The 22,113-nt window shown below is 38.1% G+C and overlaps 1 protein-coding gene across 4 annotated transcripts in view; it reads right to left on the bottom strand.

Moving 5' to 3' along the window:
• DPP10 (dipeptidyl peptidase like 10) overlaps positions 1-22,113 on the bottom strand; it is a 713,505-nt gene that overhangs the window by 545,451 nt on the left and 145,941 nt on the right. For all 4 annotated transcript variants that reach the window (XM_066280442.1, XM_066280446.1, XM_066280443.1 and 1 more), the window contains exon 2: positions 10,328-10,442. In XM_066280442.1, the coding sequence (XP_066136539.1) occupies positions 10,328-10,442 (115 nt within the window). The remainder of the gene's footprint in view (positions 1-10,327; positions 10,443-22,113) is intronic.

Genomic DNA, 22,113 nt, shown 5'->3' with positions numbered 1-22,113 from the left:
GGTCAAGGCACATATGAAAAAGTAGTCAGTGAAGAACTAAGGTACAGCAATGAAGAATTGATGCTTCTCATCTCTCTCCCTTCTGGTCTTTCTGTCCCTGTCTCTGAGAATACTATGAATAACAGTATGTCAATATATTAGATAATCTAAATAAAATGGGCATATTTCTAGAAACACACAAATTACCAAACTGACTCTACAAGAAAAAGAAAATATGAACAGGCTTAGAAAAGTAAAAAAAAAAATCATTAAAAAAACTTATAAAACAACAAAAATTCAGGAGCAGATTCAAAAATCCCCAATAAAACACTAGCAGAGAATCGCAGAATGGTTTTTCTTTTTTTTTTTTCAAATTAGCACACCGAATTTGTCAGTATATCAGATGGATTATCTTTCATTAGCTAAAGCACTTTACCCTAGAATGTTAAGCGTAGCTCAACAAAAGAAAAGCAACCAAATGTACCAACACATTAATAAAAAAAGGAGAAACACATGAGCATCACAACTGATGATAAAATATATGTCAGAAAACCCATCACTCTTTCTTTTTTATAAAAACATTCAAAAAACTAGAATTAACAAGAGACTTCCTCAATATGATTTAGAGCAGTGGTCCCCAATCTTTTTGGGGCCACAGACCAGTTTAATGTCAGAAAATATTTTCACGGACCAGCCTTTAGGGTGGGAGGGATAAATGTTTCACGTGACTGAGACAAGCATCAAGAGTGAGTCTTAGACAGATGTAACAGAGGGAATCTGGTTATTTTTTAAAAATAAACCATCGTTCAAACTTAAATATAAATAAAACAGAAATAATGTAAGTTATTTATTCTTTCTCTGTGGACCGGTACCAAATGGCCCACGGACCGTACCAGTCCGTGGCCCAGGGGTTGGGGACCACTGATTTAGAGCATTTATTAAAAAAAAATACAGTTGCCTGACCTGTGGTGGCACAGTGGATAAAGCGTCGACCTGGAAATGCTGAGGTCGCCGGTTCGAAACCCTGGGCTTGCCTGGTCAAGGCACATATGGGAGTTGATGCTTCCTGCTCCTCCCTCATTCTCTCTCTATCTGTCTCCTCTCTCTCTCTCTCCCTCTCTCTCTCCTTTCTAAAAAATGAATAAAATAAAAAAAATAATAATAAAAAGTTTAAAAAAGAAAAAATACAGTTAAGATGATAGTAAATTATGAAAGGCTGAAAGCTGTCCTCCTATGATCACAAACAAGACAATGATGCCTACTTTCACCATTTCTATTCAACATTTTACTGGAAATTCTTGACAAAATAATTAGAGAAGAAAGAGAAATAAAAGGCAGACCCAAATGTCACATTAGTTTAATCCCATCCATATGAAATTCAGAATTGGTAAATCTGTAGAGACTGAGAGGAAATTGGTGATTGTCAGGAAGTAGGGGAAGGGGAAGACTGGGAGTAATTGCTTAATGGGGTTCCTCTTGGGGTGATGAAAATGCTTTGGAATGGACAGAGGTGGTAGTTGTATACAAAATAAATCTATTAAATGCCACTAAATTGTTCACTTTAAAATGAATAATTTCATGATATGTGACTTTCATTTCAATAAAATTAAATACAATTATTATCAGTACCATGCTTTGAGTCAGAGAAGAAAGATAATGAATGGGATGGAGAGAGGTGAGGTAATTTGATTGCCTAGAACTTCTGAATGCTGAATTGTAATCCATAAAAAGTAAATTCATTAGCCTTATTCCCCTGATATTTTTTAATCATCGGTGATGGCTCAGGAAAAGCAAGGTCAACTGTGAGTCTAGGAGCAGAGATAGTCTATCTCCCAAAGAAAAGCTAAATGGCGAGGCACAGATTTACGGCTCAGTTTTCTGGGTGGTTAGGGTTGTCTCTCAAGTCTAGTTTCACTGATTCTGGTTTTTCTAGAATTTATTCAATTGAACTTTATACTCACTTTAGTAATTTTATACCAAGATAAATACTGTGGAAAAACAGAACAAACCACTGAATTTTTTCCAACAAAATTTTTATTTTCCAGAACAAAGGCAGAAAGCCACATGTTATTTAGTTTAAAGTGTTGTTTAATAAAGGGTAATTTTTTTGTTTTACAGATTTTGTTTCTTCTTATACCTTATAAACAAACTTTGGAATGGAGTAACTTAATGTATAGTTCAAAACCAAAGAACTGAATATTGGCAAATAGTTACTTATTAAAATATCTCCTTCCATGAACACAATGGCAAATATGTTTAAAAAACGAACAAACAAAACAAAACAACTTCTTTTCTTCAGGAAAATGTAACTTCTCCTTTTAAGGAAACTTTGCTTCTCTAAGGCTCTCTTGTTCCCCCACTGTTAGAGGTCAAGGTATCATATTTCTAAAGTAAATATTTATAATAGTGGGGCAAATTTAAGATATGACAAAATAAAGTTGTATAGTGACATAAATTATTTTTAATTTTTAAATTGGTTTTGAGAGCAAGAGAGAGAAAGAAAGAGAGAGAGAAACACCAACTTGTTCTACTCATTTATACATTCATTGGTTGATTCTCGAATGTGCCCTGACTGGGGATTGAACCTACAACCTCGGCATGTCGGAATAATGCTCTTCACCAACTGAGCAACCTGGCCAGGGCACATAAATAAATTTTATACAATGTGGTTAGGGTAAAAAACATGTACTTATACTTTATCATGGGCATTTGTTGTATCCAAATAAATAAATAAATGAGATAGCTGGAATAAAAATTCATATAGAATTTGCAGACATAGTTTTCAATTGCCCACTTCTGTCATTTCCTCTCTGTTAATCTCTTGTCCTCCTCAGTTTAATTCCTTCTCTGCTGTGCATTCCCTTTTAAAAATATACAGAATTAATTCACTTATTTAAAAAATCAAGAGGCAGAATAAAGCAGCGAGAGCTCTTTTTGTTTTCCTGAAGTGATTCTTTTTTTTTTCTGAAGTGATTCTTGCATATATATATATATATATATACATATATATATGTATATATATATATATATGCACAATCATGTATCTTAATCAGTATCTCAAAAGTTAAAACACGTGCTAAAGCCAAAAAGACTTAGAATAGTGACCCAGCTTAAACATGCTCCAGTTGTCTGACAGGCAATTTACTATAACTGCAAAATTCAAGTGAATAACATAGATTATGAATAAATTAATAATAGCTACTGCATGTTCCTGGTGTAGGAATAAAATAGCAATTTAAAGCCCTTAGTACAATGCTGACATGTGATAAGCAGTGAATAAATAAGTGTTACCCATTAAAACAAATTCTCTTTCAAATCTTCTAAAACTAAACTTTATAATGTAAACTGAATTTATTATTTATCTCACTGAAAAATATGAAAAGATGAGAATAAGTAAGGAACTCAAACAAAGACAAAAAAAACCCAACTCTACTTTAATAATGCCAAAGACAATGATTTTTCAGTCCACCTCTGACATAAAGCTATTAGAAAGGTAACAATACATGATCCAGGGCAGGGGTCTCAAACTCGCGGCCGTGCCGCCCGCCCACCAATTTTGTGCGGCCCGAAGACTAATCAAACTTCGTGGATTAATCTGCGGGCCGCACAAAATTGGTGGGCGGGCCGCGAGTTTGAGACCCCTGATCCAGGGTAAACTGCTAGAATCTGTCGTTGTTTCTCTTTGGCAGCCTGGTTATGTCTGGTAATACCATATTCAAACATAGTTGTCTGTGCTCTTCTTGGAAGAACAAGCAGAGGCTGTTTAGCTTATCCTCATCAATACAATTTACCTCCTTTCTTAATTCAAGAAAAGAAAATAAACAGTTTACATCTTGGTTGATGTTGATGTTTACAAGTGAGTAATGCAAACCTCACAATTTGTAAAACACATTTCGCCGTCATAAAAGGATAATGGGATAGTTTAATTGTTGCTTTGACATTTTAAAACACAGGTCAGATGCTTAAATAACACCTTTTAAATTACAACTGCCAAGAGATTGCTTGTAACATAATATAACATGACATTTTAACTAACTATAACCAGAAGCTATTATTTTGGTAGACCGTAACAGTAACCAGAATACTTTCATTTTGAGCTTTTGAATAACAATTACAAATTAGCTATCATCAGCCCAATAAAGTACTTAATTTTACCAAATGCTTTCTGGAAAATTATCTCTTTTTCATAAATGCGGACAGATGATCATTTTTAAGCCTTGTGCAAAGATCTGATGTCTAAGACACATGAAGAGAATTCTTGACTTCAAAGTCAAATTTGCAGGCACACACATTTAGGAGAGGGCAAACTCTGGTCAGTCTGATACTCTGCCATACCTTCTCCACAACTAGGCACCTAAGTCGTTCAAATTCTCAGGACCTTAACTCTATTATTTAGAAAACTACTATTTATTTATTTGGGAGTGTTATAAAGAATAGATGAGATAATTCTGCACATTCTTTGGAAAATATAAATAAATGGTTATTTCTTCAAAAAAAGGAATACATCCTTAAATGTTAACTTCTGGTTTTGTTTCGTTTATTTTTCTGGACAAGGTTATCTACATTTCAGTAGCTCCCTCCACTTTCTTAGTTCTAAATCTTAGCTCAAAGAAACTGTTTGTTGTTGTTGTTGTTGTTTTTAATTTAATTTTTTTTTTTTATAGAGACAGAGAGTGAGTCAGAGAGAGGGATAGACAGGGACAGACAGACAGGAACAGAGAGAGAGATGAGAAGCATCAATCATTAGTTTTTCACTGTGCGTTGCAACACCTTAGCTGTTCATTGATTGCTTTCTCACATGTGCCTTGACCGCAGGCCTTCAGCAGACTGAGTAACCCTTGCTGGAGCCTGCGACCTTGGGTTCAAGCTGGTGGGCTTTTTGCTCAAACCAGATGAGCCCACGCTCAAGCTGGTGACCTCGGGGTCTCGACCCTGGGTCCTCTGCATCCCAGTCTGATGCTCTATCCACTGTGCCACCACCTGGTCAGGCGAAACTGTTTCAGTATAACTTCATTAATCAAATCCTTACCTGACATATTGATTTATTTAATCAACATCACAGTAGCAATCTCAACCTGTGTAAATTCTTCCCCAAAATGGCATTTGAACCTACTGTAAAATTAGCATTATTATAGATACTGCTAAGAGTGAAAATAAAGGCATTTGTATAGTAGAACTGAAATATCCTTATTAAATTCTTGTCTAGCTGAGATTGAGCAGAGTTCTGGTTGGCTTATTCTGAGTAATTATTGAAATGTAACTGATAGACTAGTAAAGACTAACACATGATGCTCACCTACAGAGTATAGTAAAGAAAGAGAAATAGGACCTTGGCCGCTTGGCTCAGTGGTAGAGCATCAGCCCAACATGTAGATGTCCTGGGTTTGATTCCCAGTCAGGGCACACAGGAGAAGTGACCATCTGCTTCTCCATCCCTACCCCTCTCCCTTCTCTCTCTCTGTCTCTTTCTCTTCCTTTTCCACAGCTACAGCTTGGTTGAAGCAAGTTTATCCCTGGCGCTAAGGATGGCACCAAGGCCTCGCCTCAGGCACTAAAATTATCTCAGTTAGGCACAGGATGCGCAGAGCATCACACCACAGGGGGCTTGCTGGGTGGATCCCAGTCTGGCCTCATGTGGGAGTATGTCTCTCTGCCTCCCCGCTTCTCATTAAGGAAAAATTTTAAAAAGAAAAAAAAGAAATGAGAAATTGAACACACCTTCTCACCGCCTTACAACTTCGTCTTTAATTACCCACAACAGTAAATTAACCTGACAACCCTGCTTCAGCACTGATTATACTTATCAATCAAAGGCAACAGGCCAGTATTGCTGAAATATTGGCACAGCATACACAGTCCACAGGTGGCTATTTTAGTATGGCAATGGGATTAAAGAGCTTGATCAATATCCTCTACCAAATACTTTGTAAGTTATAAAAGTAGCATCTCTCATCTCAAACAGGTCTAAATAGGTAACTATATCATGCATGATTTGTTTCCTGACCATGTTCATTCTCATTCTACATATTAAATGTAAATATGAGACTTCAATGTAAATGCATAGCTACGCAAGTCTGATTTTCACAGCATCAATCTTGAATGTACACTCATATATTAGTAGAGAATAAGTATTTTAGTATGTATTATGAAAATAAATGCAGGTACTCAATTTTCTTTAAACAAATTCAGTACAAACAAAAAACATGGGCTTGATCAATGCATCTAAAAAAAGTCTGTGTTTTAATCAGAAATAAATAAAGTGAATGATTGGTCCTTTTTAGAAATAGTTATGTATTAAAGAAATACTTGAATGGTTAACCCACTCTTCAAAAATAATTAGTGTTTCTATGTACAAGGAAGGGAAGTGGCTGACAATTTGGAACTTAAGACACCTGTGTCAAATTACTTCTGTAATAAAATTTGCAATCAAACCAAAATTACAATGAACATGTGTTTCTCTGATTACAGGCTTGCATTCATTAGCACTTACCTGTACGATGTGATGCTATTTTGAGCAAAACAGTTTCTAAATCATGCCTTAGACTAGATAACTTCTTGTATACTTCTTTTACTCCAAACAAACAAACGAAAACAACACTAACTATATTTCCAAGGTAGAAAAAGTTTAGTGAAAGAGCTCACTAGATTTAATCTGTTGCTGTATTTGTTATCAAACAAGCCAATATTATTGCTGTTGTTGTTATTATTACATTGTCATCAATGTTAGATATTGTAGCAAACCAAAGATGCCCCTTTCTTCAACAAACAATCTTGAGGGTAGAGGATGTACTTGATTTGCCCAAGGTCATATGCCTATGAAATACATACAAATTTCCGACCTCCTCCATTCTTGTTGGAAAGATTGTTCTAGAGTCAGCCCTTTGTCCTAAGGCAGAGGTCCCCAAACTTTTTACACAGGCCAGTTCACTGTCACTCAGACCATTGGAGGGCCGGACTATAAAAAAAACTATGAACAAATCCCTATGCACACTGCACATATCTTATTTTAAAGTAAAAAAACAAAACGGGAACAAATACAATATTTAAAATAAAGAACAAGTAAATTTAAATCAACAAACTGACCAGTATTTCAATGGGGACTATGCTCCTCTCACTGACCACCAATGAAAGAGGTGTCCCTTCTGGAAGTGCGGTGGGGGCCGGATAAATGGCCTCAGGGGGCCGCATGCGGCCCGCGGGCCATAGTTTGGGGACCCCTGTCCTAAGGTCTAGTTATCTTTTTACCATGCTGAATGATTCCAAGATCAGAATTTTCTTATCCTCAAAGGATGTAAGTACCTTTCCAGGTTGAAAGTTTCTGTCTGCCTGAATGGCATTATCCAAGGTGGGCCTTCGAAACATATTGGTGGGCAAAGGGGAGATGTGAAGGAGAAGGGGAAGTGTTGTACCTTATCTTCCCAGCTGGAGGTTTTCTCTACGGATGTGTTCTAGCAAAGCTGAGGGGTTTTAAGCCTGAGGGTAAGAAGAAGAAGGCTTGGTGCAAATGGAGCACTAGAGCTCAACCACAGACAAGCACAGGCACATGTGCTAGGTCAAAAGTCTACAGCAATGGTTTTGATGCACATTCTAGACCTCAGAACTGGAGGTTAAACACACTTAGGGTTTTTCCTGTGTAATTTGATAACTTCTAAGAGTGATTCAAGGGTTTTGACTCAAGTCTTAGGCCACAAACTGTTAGGTTTCTGGCCTTATATTTTACTAATATGTTTGGTTTGAGCCTTTCATGAAGGCCATGCATCTCAGCTGATACATGCTTGTTCAAACTCAAACACATTCCTAACCACTGTCATTACTGCAATCACTTCAATTTTGTAATCTTCCAGGCCCCCAGTGGCACTGAATTTACAAACAGAATATAGAACACAAGTTGACTGCTTCTTATAGCAATGCCTTTTCCACTCCAGCATAATGACTTCTATTTTTCATTTCATAATATCCCTACCAAAGTTAATAGAAAAACCTAAAGACATTTGGACATTTGATTTGTAAAATGCACTTAGTAAACTGTAAATCTAAATAAAAATCACTACTTCCACTGATATGCTTATCTCACATGAAACTAAAACCTTAGGTTAGGAGTGTGTGGGCTATTGTGTGTTCGTGCAGTTAAGAAGAAAGAGGGTTGGTGGAGACAGACATAATACAAGGGGAAATCAGCTAACCTCCATGGCACCTGGAATGGTGTGAGGACTCCATAAGTATCTACTGATTAAAGAATAAATGAAATGAACAACCAGGCCACTGAAGGACTGACTCCACATTTCTACCTGTTATAATTTAACACAGAAGTCACAAAAGATCTGTATTCCTGAGAGACTTCATACTTTTATTTGGAAATCTCCCTCATTAACTGACTGCTTGGCATTGTGTCTAGTGGTCAATATGTACTGAATAATAGCAGTCATAAGAGGAATAGCAGCAGCATTGTTAGACATTATACATGACACTTGAAGAATATTATCACACTTACTCCTCATAATACTGTATGTTGGCCTCATATATTATACCTATAATACAGATGAGTGAAGTAAGAGACAAAAGCAAACAATTGCTCAAGGTCCTAAAACTAGTAAATCATAGAGGCAGAACTCAAACCAAGGTGTGTGTCTTGCCCAAAGCCAGTGCTTTCATTAATGAATAAGTACATGACAAAATGAGCACAACTACACTGTGTTTTTATATTGGGGCAACTTGACCAGGATTAAATAAAGGAAGTTTAATTTAGTGAATGGCCAATTTTATAAGGTCTTTTTCATACCAACATTCAGGGACCGTGCAGTATCAATACAGCCACAGAGAATACCAGGAAAATCTGAGGAAGTGACTCACCAAGAAAAGACACTAGAATCAGGATGGAAGAAAGCTTAAGAGAAACACGTGGGCATCATGGCATCAATTTCCTCCATCGAGGAAATAATCAACAATAGAAGGTAGTAGCACTGAGCCATTTATTTTTAAGTACTTATGCTAAAATTCTTATGTTTAAGTGAAACACTGTTTTGAACATAAGCTCATCTTCCATTAATAAAAATTCTTGTCATTCGGAAGCAACTTAGAGCTATCACACTACTTACTCCATTATACCGTACTGCAGATGTACAAATGAGGCAATTAGGAGAGAGTTCTTAGAGAATGCTGGATAAGGCAACATTTACTGAGAAATTTTTCCTTTTTCTTTTTAAATTATTTTTCTTCCCTTTTCCTCCCTCCTGACTCTCTTAATTCTCAATCTCTTCTTATGTTAAATAACAATCACAAACCATATTTTTGAAGAGTTCTACATTTCAATCTATATTTTTTAAAAGATGGTATAATTCACAAAGTACCACATTGATACTGCCATTTGTATAATTTGTCATCATAATTAGTTGACTAAATGACTCTAAAATACACGTATTGTTAAACACATTTTGAACATAAGAACTCTCAATTAACCAAGCTAGGGCAGGAACTACATAATACAAACAGAACAGAAACACAACATACAAAAACAGGATACAACTTCTTAATACCAGCTGACTTTTAAACTGGCTCAACCCTATCTCAGAAATGACTATGTTTTATAATTCTGAGTGATACTTAGATGTCCAATCTTCCAGGAAGCTAGTGGGTGGGTTGTAGCAGCATGCCAAATTTATTTGTACCTGGAAGACAGTGTGGGGAGTTTTAAAAAGTAAACAGCCTGTGTTTGCCTTCCAAATTAGATTCTACTGAAGAGTAGTAAAACTTCTATGTACTGAAATAATTCTCAAAGAAGAATTAAGCCTACTGGAAATTTATATTTATGCTAAACATAGTCTAAATACCATTGCCAGTGCAATCTGGAGTGGTTCTTTAGATAAGGAAAACCTTCGAATGTGGAAAGTACAGGGAAAGAAAGGAAAAGAAAAAGTCTTTAGAGGCTTAGCCCATTCTCCTATCATTTAATCCTCTTTGTCCCTCAAAACAGCCCTAACCATTGTCACTACAGTTGGGCTATCAACTACATATGGGAACTCTCAGACTCCACTCTCTTGTCTGCAACCCACAACAAAAGTCAAATGTCCCCTGCATTTATGAAACCAGCAAATAAAGTCTCTAAGCTGCAATGGAGACCAAAGATCTTGGCATTCTCAATGCATATATTTTACATTTTAGTTTCCCCAAAATATCTTGCATGATATTTAAACAAACTTACTGTCATTTGCAAAATGTCTGGCTTCACTGTTTTTTATTCCACCTAACACTAATGTACCCTAAGACACCACATATGGCTACCCTCTTAAGGCATTTGAAATGACATTATCACCCACAATACCACCATAAGAGAGGAATAAAGACAGGTTACCTGGGGTTAAGAGGATGACTGACATAGTGATGAGTGAGCATACAACTAAAATCACCAGCAGGGCAATAGCAATTCCCTTCCAGTTTCTCTGTGGAGGGCTGTTACTTCCCAGTTCCTACCAAGATAGAAAAAAAATGTTCATAATTATACATGCTCCAAGAGAAATGTTTTCATAAAGAAATGATTCGGTGCATGGCACAATCACAGTTTGAATGCTGATTAGAACTCTTTTCCCTTTTGGTAGCTCATTTCATTATTCAAAGGTGCATATATTGTAAATGGCTATCTTTGGAGGGAGGGCAATCTTATTTCTTTAAGAAATAAACCAGGAGACCTTTATGCCTATTGTCCCAAAGGTAGATGATTTTAAGTGGACTGACTATAAGCACCAGCATGATAGTCAAATACTCTGCAAAATAATTATGGCAATAAAGTAAGCCCATTCATATTTCTTTCCTTGCATCAATGGAACTCACAATAAAGATTTAAATACAAATATTCCCAAAGCACAAAAGACTACTTTTCTAATTAGATGGGGGAAAGAAGACGAGAGATGGAAAAATCATACAAAATGCTGCTCACTGCAGACTAGTGAACAGTTGTCAACACAACAGATCCTTTTTCAACAGTTCCCCCACCACTAATAAAAATCAACAGGGTATAGTAACTAAATTAAATGAGTGCTTCTTATCAATGGTTAATAGCATCCTCTCCCTGGGTAGTATGCATGATATTGTAAAGGAGGTGAGATTGATGGGGAAGGAAGGATAAACTTGAACATCTCCCACAATGCACAAAGGAAAGCTGTTCATTTGCAGATGATCTGTGATCAGCTTTCTTGACTACAAATGTGTGTGCATAATTTACCAAAGCACAGCACAAACCACAATGGTGTAAAATGAATGCCAGATTTTCTTTACAATAAAGTTTAGAAAACACTGAGCCTCGTTTCTTCCTACCCCATCCCTCAACCACTTTACCTCCTTTCACAGTAGAACTGTCTTTATTTAGAAATATATAAATGATCTGGGGGCAAAACATAAAGTTCACTATGTATACATAAATCACCCAACAAGGCACAGAGCAGTACCAAGTTAAACAAAGATAAACAGCATAGAAAACTAATAAACTATAAATGGGTTCCTGTGAGTCACAGATTAAAAAGCATTGAAGCTAATTTTCATATTGTGAATCTGGCATTTAATTGGATTTGAACTAGGCTCTAAAAAACTCTAGAAGAAACCATGCACTGGGAGTACTTCATTCTTGTTTGTTTTACCCCATCTGATATCAGCCACGTTAAGTATGTCTTTCAGGCCAATGAACCAAATCCAGCAGAAGGCAATTCTACTTTTATAAATGACTTGCTCCACACCTCTTTTTCATGCTTATAAATGGTTGTTATTCAAAACCCATATTCCCCTTGCATTTTAATCTTCCCATTTAGAATAACAACATAAATCAAGCAATAGTTGTATGAAGACCATAAACCATTTTCTGGAATACAAAGTTACTGCAGGTTTCTAGGTGAGTTTTTTGTTTGTTTGTTTTGCGTTTTTCAGAATCTGCACAGTGTAATGATAAGTTATTCTCTATATAAAAGCTCTACTTCAAGACTACTTAGAAGTCAGAGAGAGAGAGAGAGATCAATGGTATAAATCAAAGCCCGTGATGATCAGAAAGTTCTGACACATTCATCTCAAGAACCAAGACATAATGAAAGAAGGAGGAGCAAATAGGAATTGGGTGCCTCAGCCACAAATCAGGAACACTTTTGTGTTTGTTGACTCAAAAGGAGATGAGTCAAGTACTTAACTTCACATTATTAGAAAAAGAATAAAGGAATAAGATTAAGAAAGTATAACTGAGCATAGGCCAGGTAGCTCAGCTTACTAGAGTGTCATCCTGATATGCCAAGAATCCCTAGTTAGGGGACATGCAAGAGTCAACCAATGAATGCACTTAAATAAGTGGAAAAACAAACAGATATCTCTCTCCCTCTTCCTTTCTCTCTCTCCCTCCCTCCTCTCTCTAAAATCAATAAATAAAATCTTAAAAAAAAGAAAGTGTTCATCACCCTTCATAGAATAGAATGTTCTTTGATCACACACAGTTTACCTAAATCCAAATGCATTTTTAATTTGTTCACATTGCATAGGATAAAATGTTGAACATTATAAGCAGAAAACAGACAAGGTTTATATATCATTTGTCAACATAAGTAAAAAAGCCTAGCCAACTGATTCACTTTTCTTAAAAAGGTAAAGTGAAGCTTACCAAATTTGTTAGTATTCCATTTTTACTTCCTCTTGAAAACTCCAATATTCATCTGCTATATGCACCATGAGAAGAAATATGAGTCCTCCATATTAAAATAATCTAAAAAGTGGTAACATTTAGAGGAAGATATAAGAGACAAAAACACTGTGATGCTAAAATTATGTCTGTAGATTGAATGTGGGTGTATTTTATTAAAAATAGGTTTCTTTTAACCAACTGCATGTTTATTTTCTACAAACCACAAGAGAAAAGGGGGTAAAATAAAAAAATTCTATATGGGAAACTATTGAAGAAATTATTTTTCCTTACACTGATACAAAAATTTCTTTTGCCTGACCAGGCAGTGGCGCAGACGACAGAGCATCAGGCTGAGATGTGGACCCAGGTTCAAAACTCCAAAGTCTGCCTGACCTGTGGTGGCGCAGTGGATAAAGCGTCGACCTGGAAACGCTGAGGTCGCCGGGTCAAAACCCTGGGCTTGCCTGGTCAAGGCACCTATGGGAGTTGATGCTTCCTGCTCCCCTCTCCCCCCCTTCTCTCTCTCTCTCTCTCTCTCTCACTCACTCACTCTCTCTCCTCTCTAAAAATTAATTAAAAAAAAAGACAAAAAAAAACAAAACTCCGAGGTCGCCAGTTTGAGCATGGCTCACCGGCTTGAGCCCAAGGTAGCTGGCTTGAGCAAGGGGTCACTTGGTCTGCTATAGCCCCTGGTCAAGGCACATGTGAGAAAGCAATCAATGATCAATTAAGGTGCCTCAATGAAGAATTGATGCTTCTCATCTCTCTCCCTTCCTGCCTGTCTGTCCTCTTTCTGTCTCTGTCTCTGTCACATAAATTTCTTATAATATCAAAACCTAAAAAATGAGGTGTTGAATGTAGTGAGATTATAAACTATGTATACAAAATTTAGAATAAAAAAAGAATAAAGCATTTTTTAATTTTTTAAAATATAATAAAAGCATGTATAAAAATATACACTAAGGTTTTTGGAAAGTTCAGCAAAGTACATGTTTCTTCTTTCTAAAAAAAAATAATATTAACAAAATTTATGACCCAAAATAGACCAATTAACATAAAAGAAATTGAGGTGAGATTTAAGGAGGTCCCCAAAAATACAAAGCCACAAATTTTGCCTTCAAAAACAAATAATTCCTGTACCATTTGAAACATCTGAGATTGCTGAAAGCAAGAATTCCCAAATTTTAAGTTCAACATTGTCTTGATAATATTATATATCTGAAAAAGACAGCCCAAAAAAAGGTTTAAACTCTGTTTAAATAAAAAAAAATATACTAATAAAATTTTAGTGAATTCAGTGCAGGAGCTCAATTTAACTAATTAAATACTATGAAATTAATATCCACTATTATGAGATAGTTATAGCTCCCTACCCATATCAATTAAGAGTATCATAAAGAAAAATATCCTCATAGAGATTGTTTCTCATATTTAATTTGTAGCTTAATGTTTATAATGCCTACTGCTTCTTAATAGTGCTCATTCTAGTCATAGATTTTCACAATATCCTCATTTATTATGGCCCCTAATTTGAAGACTCTATGCCACGTAAAACAGATATTTTTTGGTAAATAATTGCAAATTACACATTTTTCAAAATTATGTTTGTTATAGTCTCTGCTGTAAATGTACAAGACAGGGCTGAATCAGAGCTGCTCATAGTACGAGCCATGAACACAAAATCCTCTGCAAGTCTGTAAAGAAAATACACAGCAACAGTATTCTACTGCTCTTTGCATTATTTTTTTTATTCCAATTTGGTTTTATTTGTTCACATTAATTTTTTTTTATAAAAGAACTAACAATTATCTCAATTGTAATTTGACATTTATCAAATTCCATGCTGATTGCTTGTCATGCCCCTAAATGGATTACCATTAAATTAGAAATAAAACAAAGATGACAGCTATCATCAATATATTATGCAGTAATAGTTTTATCATGATTTAGGGATTTAGCTGAACACCTGCAACTCTGAATCCATTTAGGGTTCAAAACCACAAGTAAAACTATAACAAAAAAGCATTTAAAATAAAAAACAAACAGATTTGATTATCAGCAAGCTGGCAAACTAGAAAATTGTTGGTCCTCATTTCCCTAGGAAACCTCAAGTGAATAACAGCAGACTGATTAAAACAGCTTAAGGGCAGGGGACCTCTGAACCAGTGAAGGATCTGCAGCAACCAAGCAAACATCCAATAAGGAAAAAGCCACGCTGGAGAAGGTGGATTGCTAAAATGTATAGTATTTTTCAATGTGCCCAACCTCTCCCTGGCATTCTACAGTAAGATCAGGAAAAAGTGGCCCAATCCCGTTTCTTCTCTCAGATAAAAGTATATGAGTGGAATTTCTTTGCATGTTCTGGCCAATCTGTCGGCTCCCTGGGAGTTTCTGTGCGGCCTGGCTGAGATCAGACAGGAACGGCAGCACGCTCATGTCTAAGGCTGGAAGCCAGGGAAGGCAGTGGCAGTTTCCACAACACAGGAAAACTGTACACCTGCAGGCACGCAGAATCTGAGGGCAAACAGGTACAGGCGGAGGAACACAGCAAACACCCAAGTCCTTAAGAAAAAGCAGGGGTAAAACTGTGGGAAACAATTAGACATAAGCACAGGCCAGGCACAGCTGGTCAGCAGGCGGAAAGCCCAGGTGCCTGGCCATGGGGACACCTGGGAACACGAGGACCTCACCCCCAGGTGATCTTTCCTCCTCCCTTATTTGGTCATGCAGTTTAGACCTCCTGATTTCATCTAGCTCAGGGGTCTCAAACTCGCGGCACGCGGGCCACATGCGGCCCGCTGAACAATTTTGTGCGGCCCGCAGACTAATCCACGAAGTTCAAAATATTTTGGATAAAATTAAGTAAGCCTAGGGGCCTACTTGTATTTTTCATTTCTCTAGCATCCTAGCTAGATATTAGCTTAGTTAACAGCAGTTGTGATGCGAACTACAGTTTCTGGTCGTTTTGTGACACTGAGTAAACTGCATGTACAATTGTGCTTGTTGTACTGATTTTTTTTTGTTTTCAACTGCAGTGAGAAAAGTGTTGCGTAACATTGCCTTTTGTAGACCTAGTGCGGCCCGCTGAATGGCTGTGATCTTGCTCTGCGGCCCACATGCTGAGTTGAGTTTGAGACCCCTGAAGCTGGTCATGGGATTTGAACCCTCCCCTGACCTTTCCTTCACTGGCACGTCATCAGCCATGTGGTTTTAGACCCCTTAGAGGAGGATCAAACAAGAAAGCCCAGAGAATAGCCCTTAAGCATTAACCCCTAGAGATAACATCCAGGCCTCAGCTGTGTTTCAGCTCTAGGCCCAGAAAAGCAGCAAAACCAGACAAAGGGAAGTCAGGCTGACCCCAGGACCAGCTGCATTGATTAATGACCCCCTGACTAATGACTAAAGACCATGACCCTAAAAGACACACCTGGAGCACTGCCTCCATTCAGATCCTCTCCTAGGACATCCCCTAAAATCCCCACCTTCAAAATCCATTGGGACTGAGGTCTCGGCACACTCTCCCTTCCTGGAGATGACCCGCATCTTTCCCTGCCGCCTCCTCCTCCTCTTCCCCCCAGGCACATTCTCCTTGCGCCTTACCCCTCTCTTTCCCCTAAGGGAGCCCACAAGACTTGCAATCAGGGAATAGTGAGCAGTGGTATCTCATCTCCGGCTGACCCTCTGAACCTGTCTCCAAGGCCCCTTTCCTCTGACTTTCTTCCTGCACAGCCAATCCTTCTTTTCTTTACTGGACACATTTTGCCTCTTGATTAAGTTCTTTCTCTCAAGAAGGTAAGTATCAAGGTCTCATGGCTCCTCCTGTAACAAAACCTTTTAGGAAATTAAGGTATTTAAAATCAGCCCTGTACACAGGGGAATTTGTGGGTGGTGGGAGGGCACACACAGGCCCAGGGAAAAAAAATGCTGCAAAAAAACCCTGATCACCATGGTAACCACAAAACCTATAAAATATATACAAAAGGAAATGAGAAGGGAAACAAAATAAGTCAGCCCAAAAAATCAACTAAACACAAAGGAAGGTAGAGGGAAGGAGAGACCCGAAAGCTTTAAGACATGCAGACAACAAACCTAATGTCTGCACCACAGTCCTTCCCTAACACTAAGTATGTTAAGAGTAAATGGAATAAACTCCTCAATCGAAAAACATAGAGTAGTAAAATTTATTAAAAAGAAAAAAACAGGCCCTGGCCGGTTGGTTCAGTGGTAGAGCGTCGGCCTGGCGTGCAGGGGACCCGGGTTCGATTCCCGGCCAGGGCACATAGGAGAAGCGCCCATTTGCTTCTGCACCCCCCCCCCCTCCTTCCTCTCTGTCTCTCTCTTCCCCTCCCGCAGCCAAGGCTCCATTGGAGCAAAGATGGCCCGGGCGCTGGGGATGGCTCCTTGGCCTCTGCCCCAGGCGCTAGAGTGGCTCTGGTCGCGGCAGAGTGACACCCCGAAGGGGCAGAGCATCACCCCTGGTGGGCGTGCCGGGTGGCTCCCGGTTGGGCGCATGCAGGAGTCTGTCTGACTGTCTCTCCCCATTTCCAGCTTCAGAAAAAAAAAAAAGAAAGAAAACAGAAAATAGTAAGTGTTGGCAAGGATAAAGGAACACTAAAATCCTGTCCACTGCTGGTGGAGATGTTTATGGTACAGCTATTGTGGAAAAACAGTATGCTGGTTTCTCAAAAGCAAGGATTTGAACAGATATTTGTATACCCATGTTGGTAGCAGCACTGTTCACAATAGCTAAAAGACAGAAGCAACCCAGTTGTTTATTGATGGATGAAAGAAAGAAAAACAAAACAACATACACCTATCATGGAATATTATTCATAATTAAAGAGGAAGAAAATTCTGACATGATATGACATCTATGAATCCTGAAGACATTACTAATTGCAATAAGCCCATCCCAAAGTGGTAAATATTGTATGATTTCACTTCCACAAATTACCTACAACTGTCAAATTCATGAAGAAAGAAAGTGTCTCTATACAGCTGTCAGGGACAAGGGATAAGGGGAAATGGGGAGTTACTGTTTGATGGGTATAGAGTTTCAGTTTGAGATGAAAAATTTCTGGAGACAGTGGTAATAATGTGGTGATGGTTGCACAATAATGTGAATGTGATGTTACACTTAAAAATTGCTCAAAATTGCCTGACCTATGGTGGCGCAGTGGATAAAGCGTCGACCTGGAAATGCTGAGGTCGCTGGTTCGAAACCCTGGGCTTGCCTGGTCAAGGCACATATGGGAGTTGATGCTTCCTGCTCCTACCCCCCTTCTCTCTCTCTTCTCTCTCTCTGCCCCTCTCTCCCCCTCTCTCTCTCCTTTCTAAAAAATGAATAAATAAAAAAAAATTTTTTAATTGCTCAAATGGTATATTTTATGTTATGCATATTTTGCCACAATTTAAAAAATATATATAATGGCAATATTCACAGTAGCATCAGATTAAATAACTTCAGAAAGTTTTAGTGTCCAAAGAAAGAAAGCCACAAAACTTTACAGAAGGGTTTATAAGACCACCTGAAAGACATAGAAAAGCACTGAGTTTTCTCCAGCAAAATTCAATATTGTAAAAATGTCCATTATCCAATATTAATCTAAAAATTTAGAGTAATTCTAATGAAAATCTTAACTGAACTCATTTTTTAACTGGTAAAATAACCTTGGCATTCACCTTAAACATAATTATATGACAATAGAATGATTTTGAAAATAAAAAAATGATTAATGTCAGATATTGAAATGTAATATAAATCTGTGCTAATAGAGTATGACATTAATAAGAAAAAATTAGAAACAAAACTATAAATCAAAGAAAACAGTTCCATGCTCAGAAACACATATGAGGTCCTCAGGTTACAACAGTCTTGACATATGATATTTCAGGTTTACGTTACTCATTCCCATAAAAACTTTAAAAAATTGAGAGGTGTTTCGGCCTATGCCATTAGTGTTGTACTCACAGACTACATGTGCGAACTAGTTTGGTTGAACACAGTGCAAGAATATGCAGTGTTTTTTTCTGTGGCTTAGTTTTGTGTTTATGTTCTAGATTATGATTTATAACTATGTTAGGATAGGTAAGTGCATTAGGCTAGGGTCTGTTTCACTTAAACCAAAATTCAGGTTATATCACTATTGTAGGAGTGAAACTACATCATAACCCTAGGACACCCCTGTATAGACAAGTTATTTAATTATACTTTGATCTCCAATATATCATTAATACCTTCTTTCTATAAGGAAGGGCTATTGGGGTTTTACACAAGAGTCCAATGAGACATCTTTGTAGTCTCTATGTTGCCAAAGCAGAGAGTCCATTTTTATGTGACCTTACAATGACTTCTCAGCAGCATTGTAAGGCATTAACCATTCAACCCTTCCAGAACAGTACTGCCTGGAGCCTGGAACCCCACACTCCCGTCTTCATCCTCCAGTACTAGCCACTTCCCCATTTTCCTTAACTGTGTCTTTTTAGGCTCACCTCTAAGTAATGGAGTCCCCCCAGATCTCGGCCCTGGCCCACATTTCTTCTCTACATGAATACTATTTCTAGTGATACCATCCAATGCCACTTTTTATTGTTATGCCAGGGGCCATTGTCGTGGCCATGCAGATCCCATTGGATTTGGGCAGATAGTAAAGGAACTGTGAAGTCAGAATACGGTGGGCCATTCCGTTTATTAAAGTCTTGTAACAGTGGACGAGTAAGCAGGCAGGGAAAATTTCTTCCCTCTAACTCAGGGCTCCCAAGCCCCGACTCACTCTCTGGTTCCACAACCTGGACTCACCCTCCGGACTCCCAGGCCCCCAACAGCCTCAGCAGTTCCCAGCCAACCAGGCCTGGTGGAAAAATCTCAGGGCTCCCATGCACTCCCTTTTTCTCTCTAGACTCTACAACCCAAAGAGGCTGGGGGGAAAAAAAACCCTTCTGCAAACAGCAGCAAACAATGGCCCCTCCTAAGCAGAAAGGCAATCGCAATTTGCAATCCACCGCCCTGAGGGCAAGATCAGCCCTCCATAGACTATACACTGGCGCTGCCCCAATACAAGCAAGCAAACCTAAAAACATTTGTTACAAACTTCTTTGCCCAACATTTATCATTCAAACTTTTAATCAATTTTATCTATTAATGCTAAAAAGAAAAAGGCATGGACAAACTATTTTTAAAAGAAAAAAATGATCTCTAAGTAGTCTGCTAAGCAGCCTATTTTCTCCCTCTCTATGCCTGTCCACCTGACATATCATCAAGTTACTTCCAGTTCCCACTGCTTTTTAAAATCAAACATTAGCATGCCAGTCACAATTTCCCACATTTTTTTCTGCTTCTTTCATGAGAAGATTCCATGTTAAGTAGAGTACATACTTTGATCAAAGATTTTACATTTTTCAAAATTGGGTTTCTCATAAGGTTACCTCTTTCGACCTACTTAGCTGGTTCCTTAGCTCAGTGCAGTCCGTAAACCAGCAGGGCCTAAAATTAACCTTTAGATGCTGGGAAACATCATCAGAAAGCTTGTTTGAAATAAAAATTATTTAGCTCCATCCCAGACCTTCTGAATCTCCAGGACAAGGGAAGGTCCAACAACATCTTTTCACAAGCTTTCCAGGTGATTCGGCTGTATGCTAATATTTGACAGACATTTGCCTAAATCAGTGACACTCAAAGAATGGTAATGTCACCTCTGAGATCATATGAATGCAAGTTATTCAGCCCCATAGAACTACTGAGTTTCTGGGAAGAGGCTGACCAAGCTTTGTTTTAACAGGCTTCCAGACGATTTCTGTGTGCATTCAAGTTTGAGACCCTTAACCATAGTGCTTGTCATAGTGATACAGTTCTGGAATTACTAAAATGACCCATCTTGGCTTCGTGATATTTGGTAGACATATGGCTTAGTGCAGCGGTTCTCAACCTGTGGGTCGCGACATGTATAATAAATATGTATATAAATATGTATTTCCAATGGCTTTAGGCGACCCCTGTGTTTTGGTTGTTCGACCCCTGCCGGGGTCACGACCCACAGGTTGAGAACCGCTGGCTTAGTGGCTTTGGAGCCAGTACATCTAGATTTTAATTTCCAATTATCTACTTACTAGCGCTATCACATGTGAAATTGGCCAAATATTTTATCATTATAAACCCAACAACTAAGCTCTGAGGCATAATGGTAACTTTGGTTGTCATCCTCTATGTTTGTTATTTACCAAACTGAGTTTTAGTCTCAGTGGTGTTCCACCTGATCAGAGACTATTTCACACTTATCTCTATATCACCAACACCTAGTGTTCACAACTATGTGGACTGAAGTACAATGCTCAGCTTGATGTCACCTAAGAATATTTAACCTTGATGGATGCATCTCGGTCATGTGAGAACTAAGAGATGAACTAGCCATCTGCCTCTGAACTCTAAAGAGAAAACACATTCCAGAAGTGCAGTTATCAATTCATTTCAGGAGCTGTATGCTTGCTGTTTAAAGTAAAACAAGTCATATGGAAAAAAACCATATGATTTTACTAAGATGTGGAATATAAAAGAAAAAGCAACAAATGAACAAATGAGAAAAACAAACTCATAGACACAGAAAAGCTGTATGGTGGTTAGGAGAGGTGAAGGAGGTGAGGAGCAGGATGAAAAAGGTAAAGCAGGGCAAATATACAGTAACTGCAGACTAGACTTTGGTGGGTAGCACTCAAAGCAACATACAGGACATTAATATTGCACACCTGGGCCCTGGCCAGCTGGCTCCGTTGGTTAAAGTGTCATCTTGATACACCAAGGTTCGATCCTAGGTCAGTTCATTCAAGAATCAACCAAAGAATACATAAATAAGTGGAACAACAAATCAACAAATCACCATTTCCCTCTCTCTTCCTTCCTCTCACCTCTCTAAAACTAATCAAAACATTTTATACCTGAAACATACATTTTTATTAACCAAGGCTACCCCAATACATTTAATTTATTTTTTATAAAGTATCTCAGTATATACAAACCGAATCAATAGCCCTAAATTTGTGGGGTTGATTCACCAACATGAGTTGGTAACTGATAGATACAGGAATTCCAAACTGCCCTCTTGAAGTTCCGCTTATCTGTCAGACCTCACCCTTACTGGACTATCACCCCTGAGACAGAGGAATTCCAAGAAGCTGGTCAACCTGCCCCAAGGAGCATTCCAGAAAGCTGAAATCCTCAAACTGTAAAAGAGAACATACCAGGACTTTTGCCTCAGTACCCCCTCAGGCTCTCTCAAACACTATATAATTTGCCCCTAGTCTGTAACTGGTGCTCTACTCCTCAGCAGGGTTCCTTTCTTCCTTTCAATAAAGCCTGTTACTCTGGTCTTTCAGACTCCCATGGATTCCAGCAGTAAGGAGCCAAACAATCATCTTCGAGCCTGATTTAAGACAAACAGCAAACATAATGTTTGCTACTATTTTATTTAACAAGCCTAACTCCTGCCTATGGGGAG

The sequence above is a fragment of the Saccopteryx bilineata genome, chromosome 5 (assembly GCF_036850765.1).
Source record: "Saccopteryx bilineata isolate mSacBil1 chromosome 5, mSacBil1_pri_phased_curated, whole genome shotgun sequence".
Classification (NCBI taxonomy): Eukaryota; Metazoa; Chordata; class Mammalia; order Chiroptera; family Emballonuridae; genus Saccopteryx; species Saccopteryx bilineata.
This window is presented reverse-complemented; position numbering and strand designations above follow the sequence as displayed.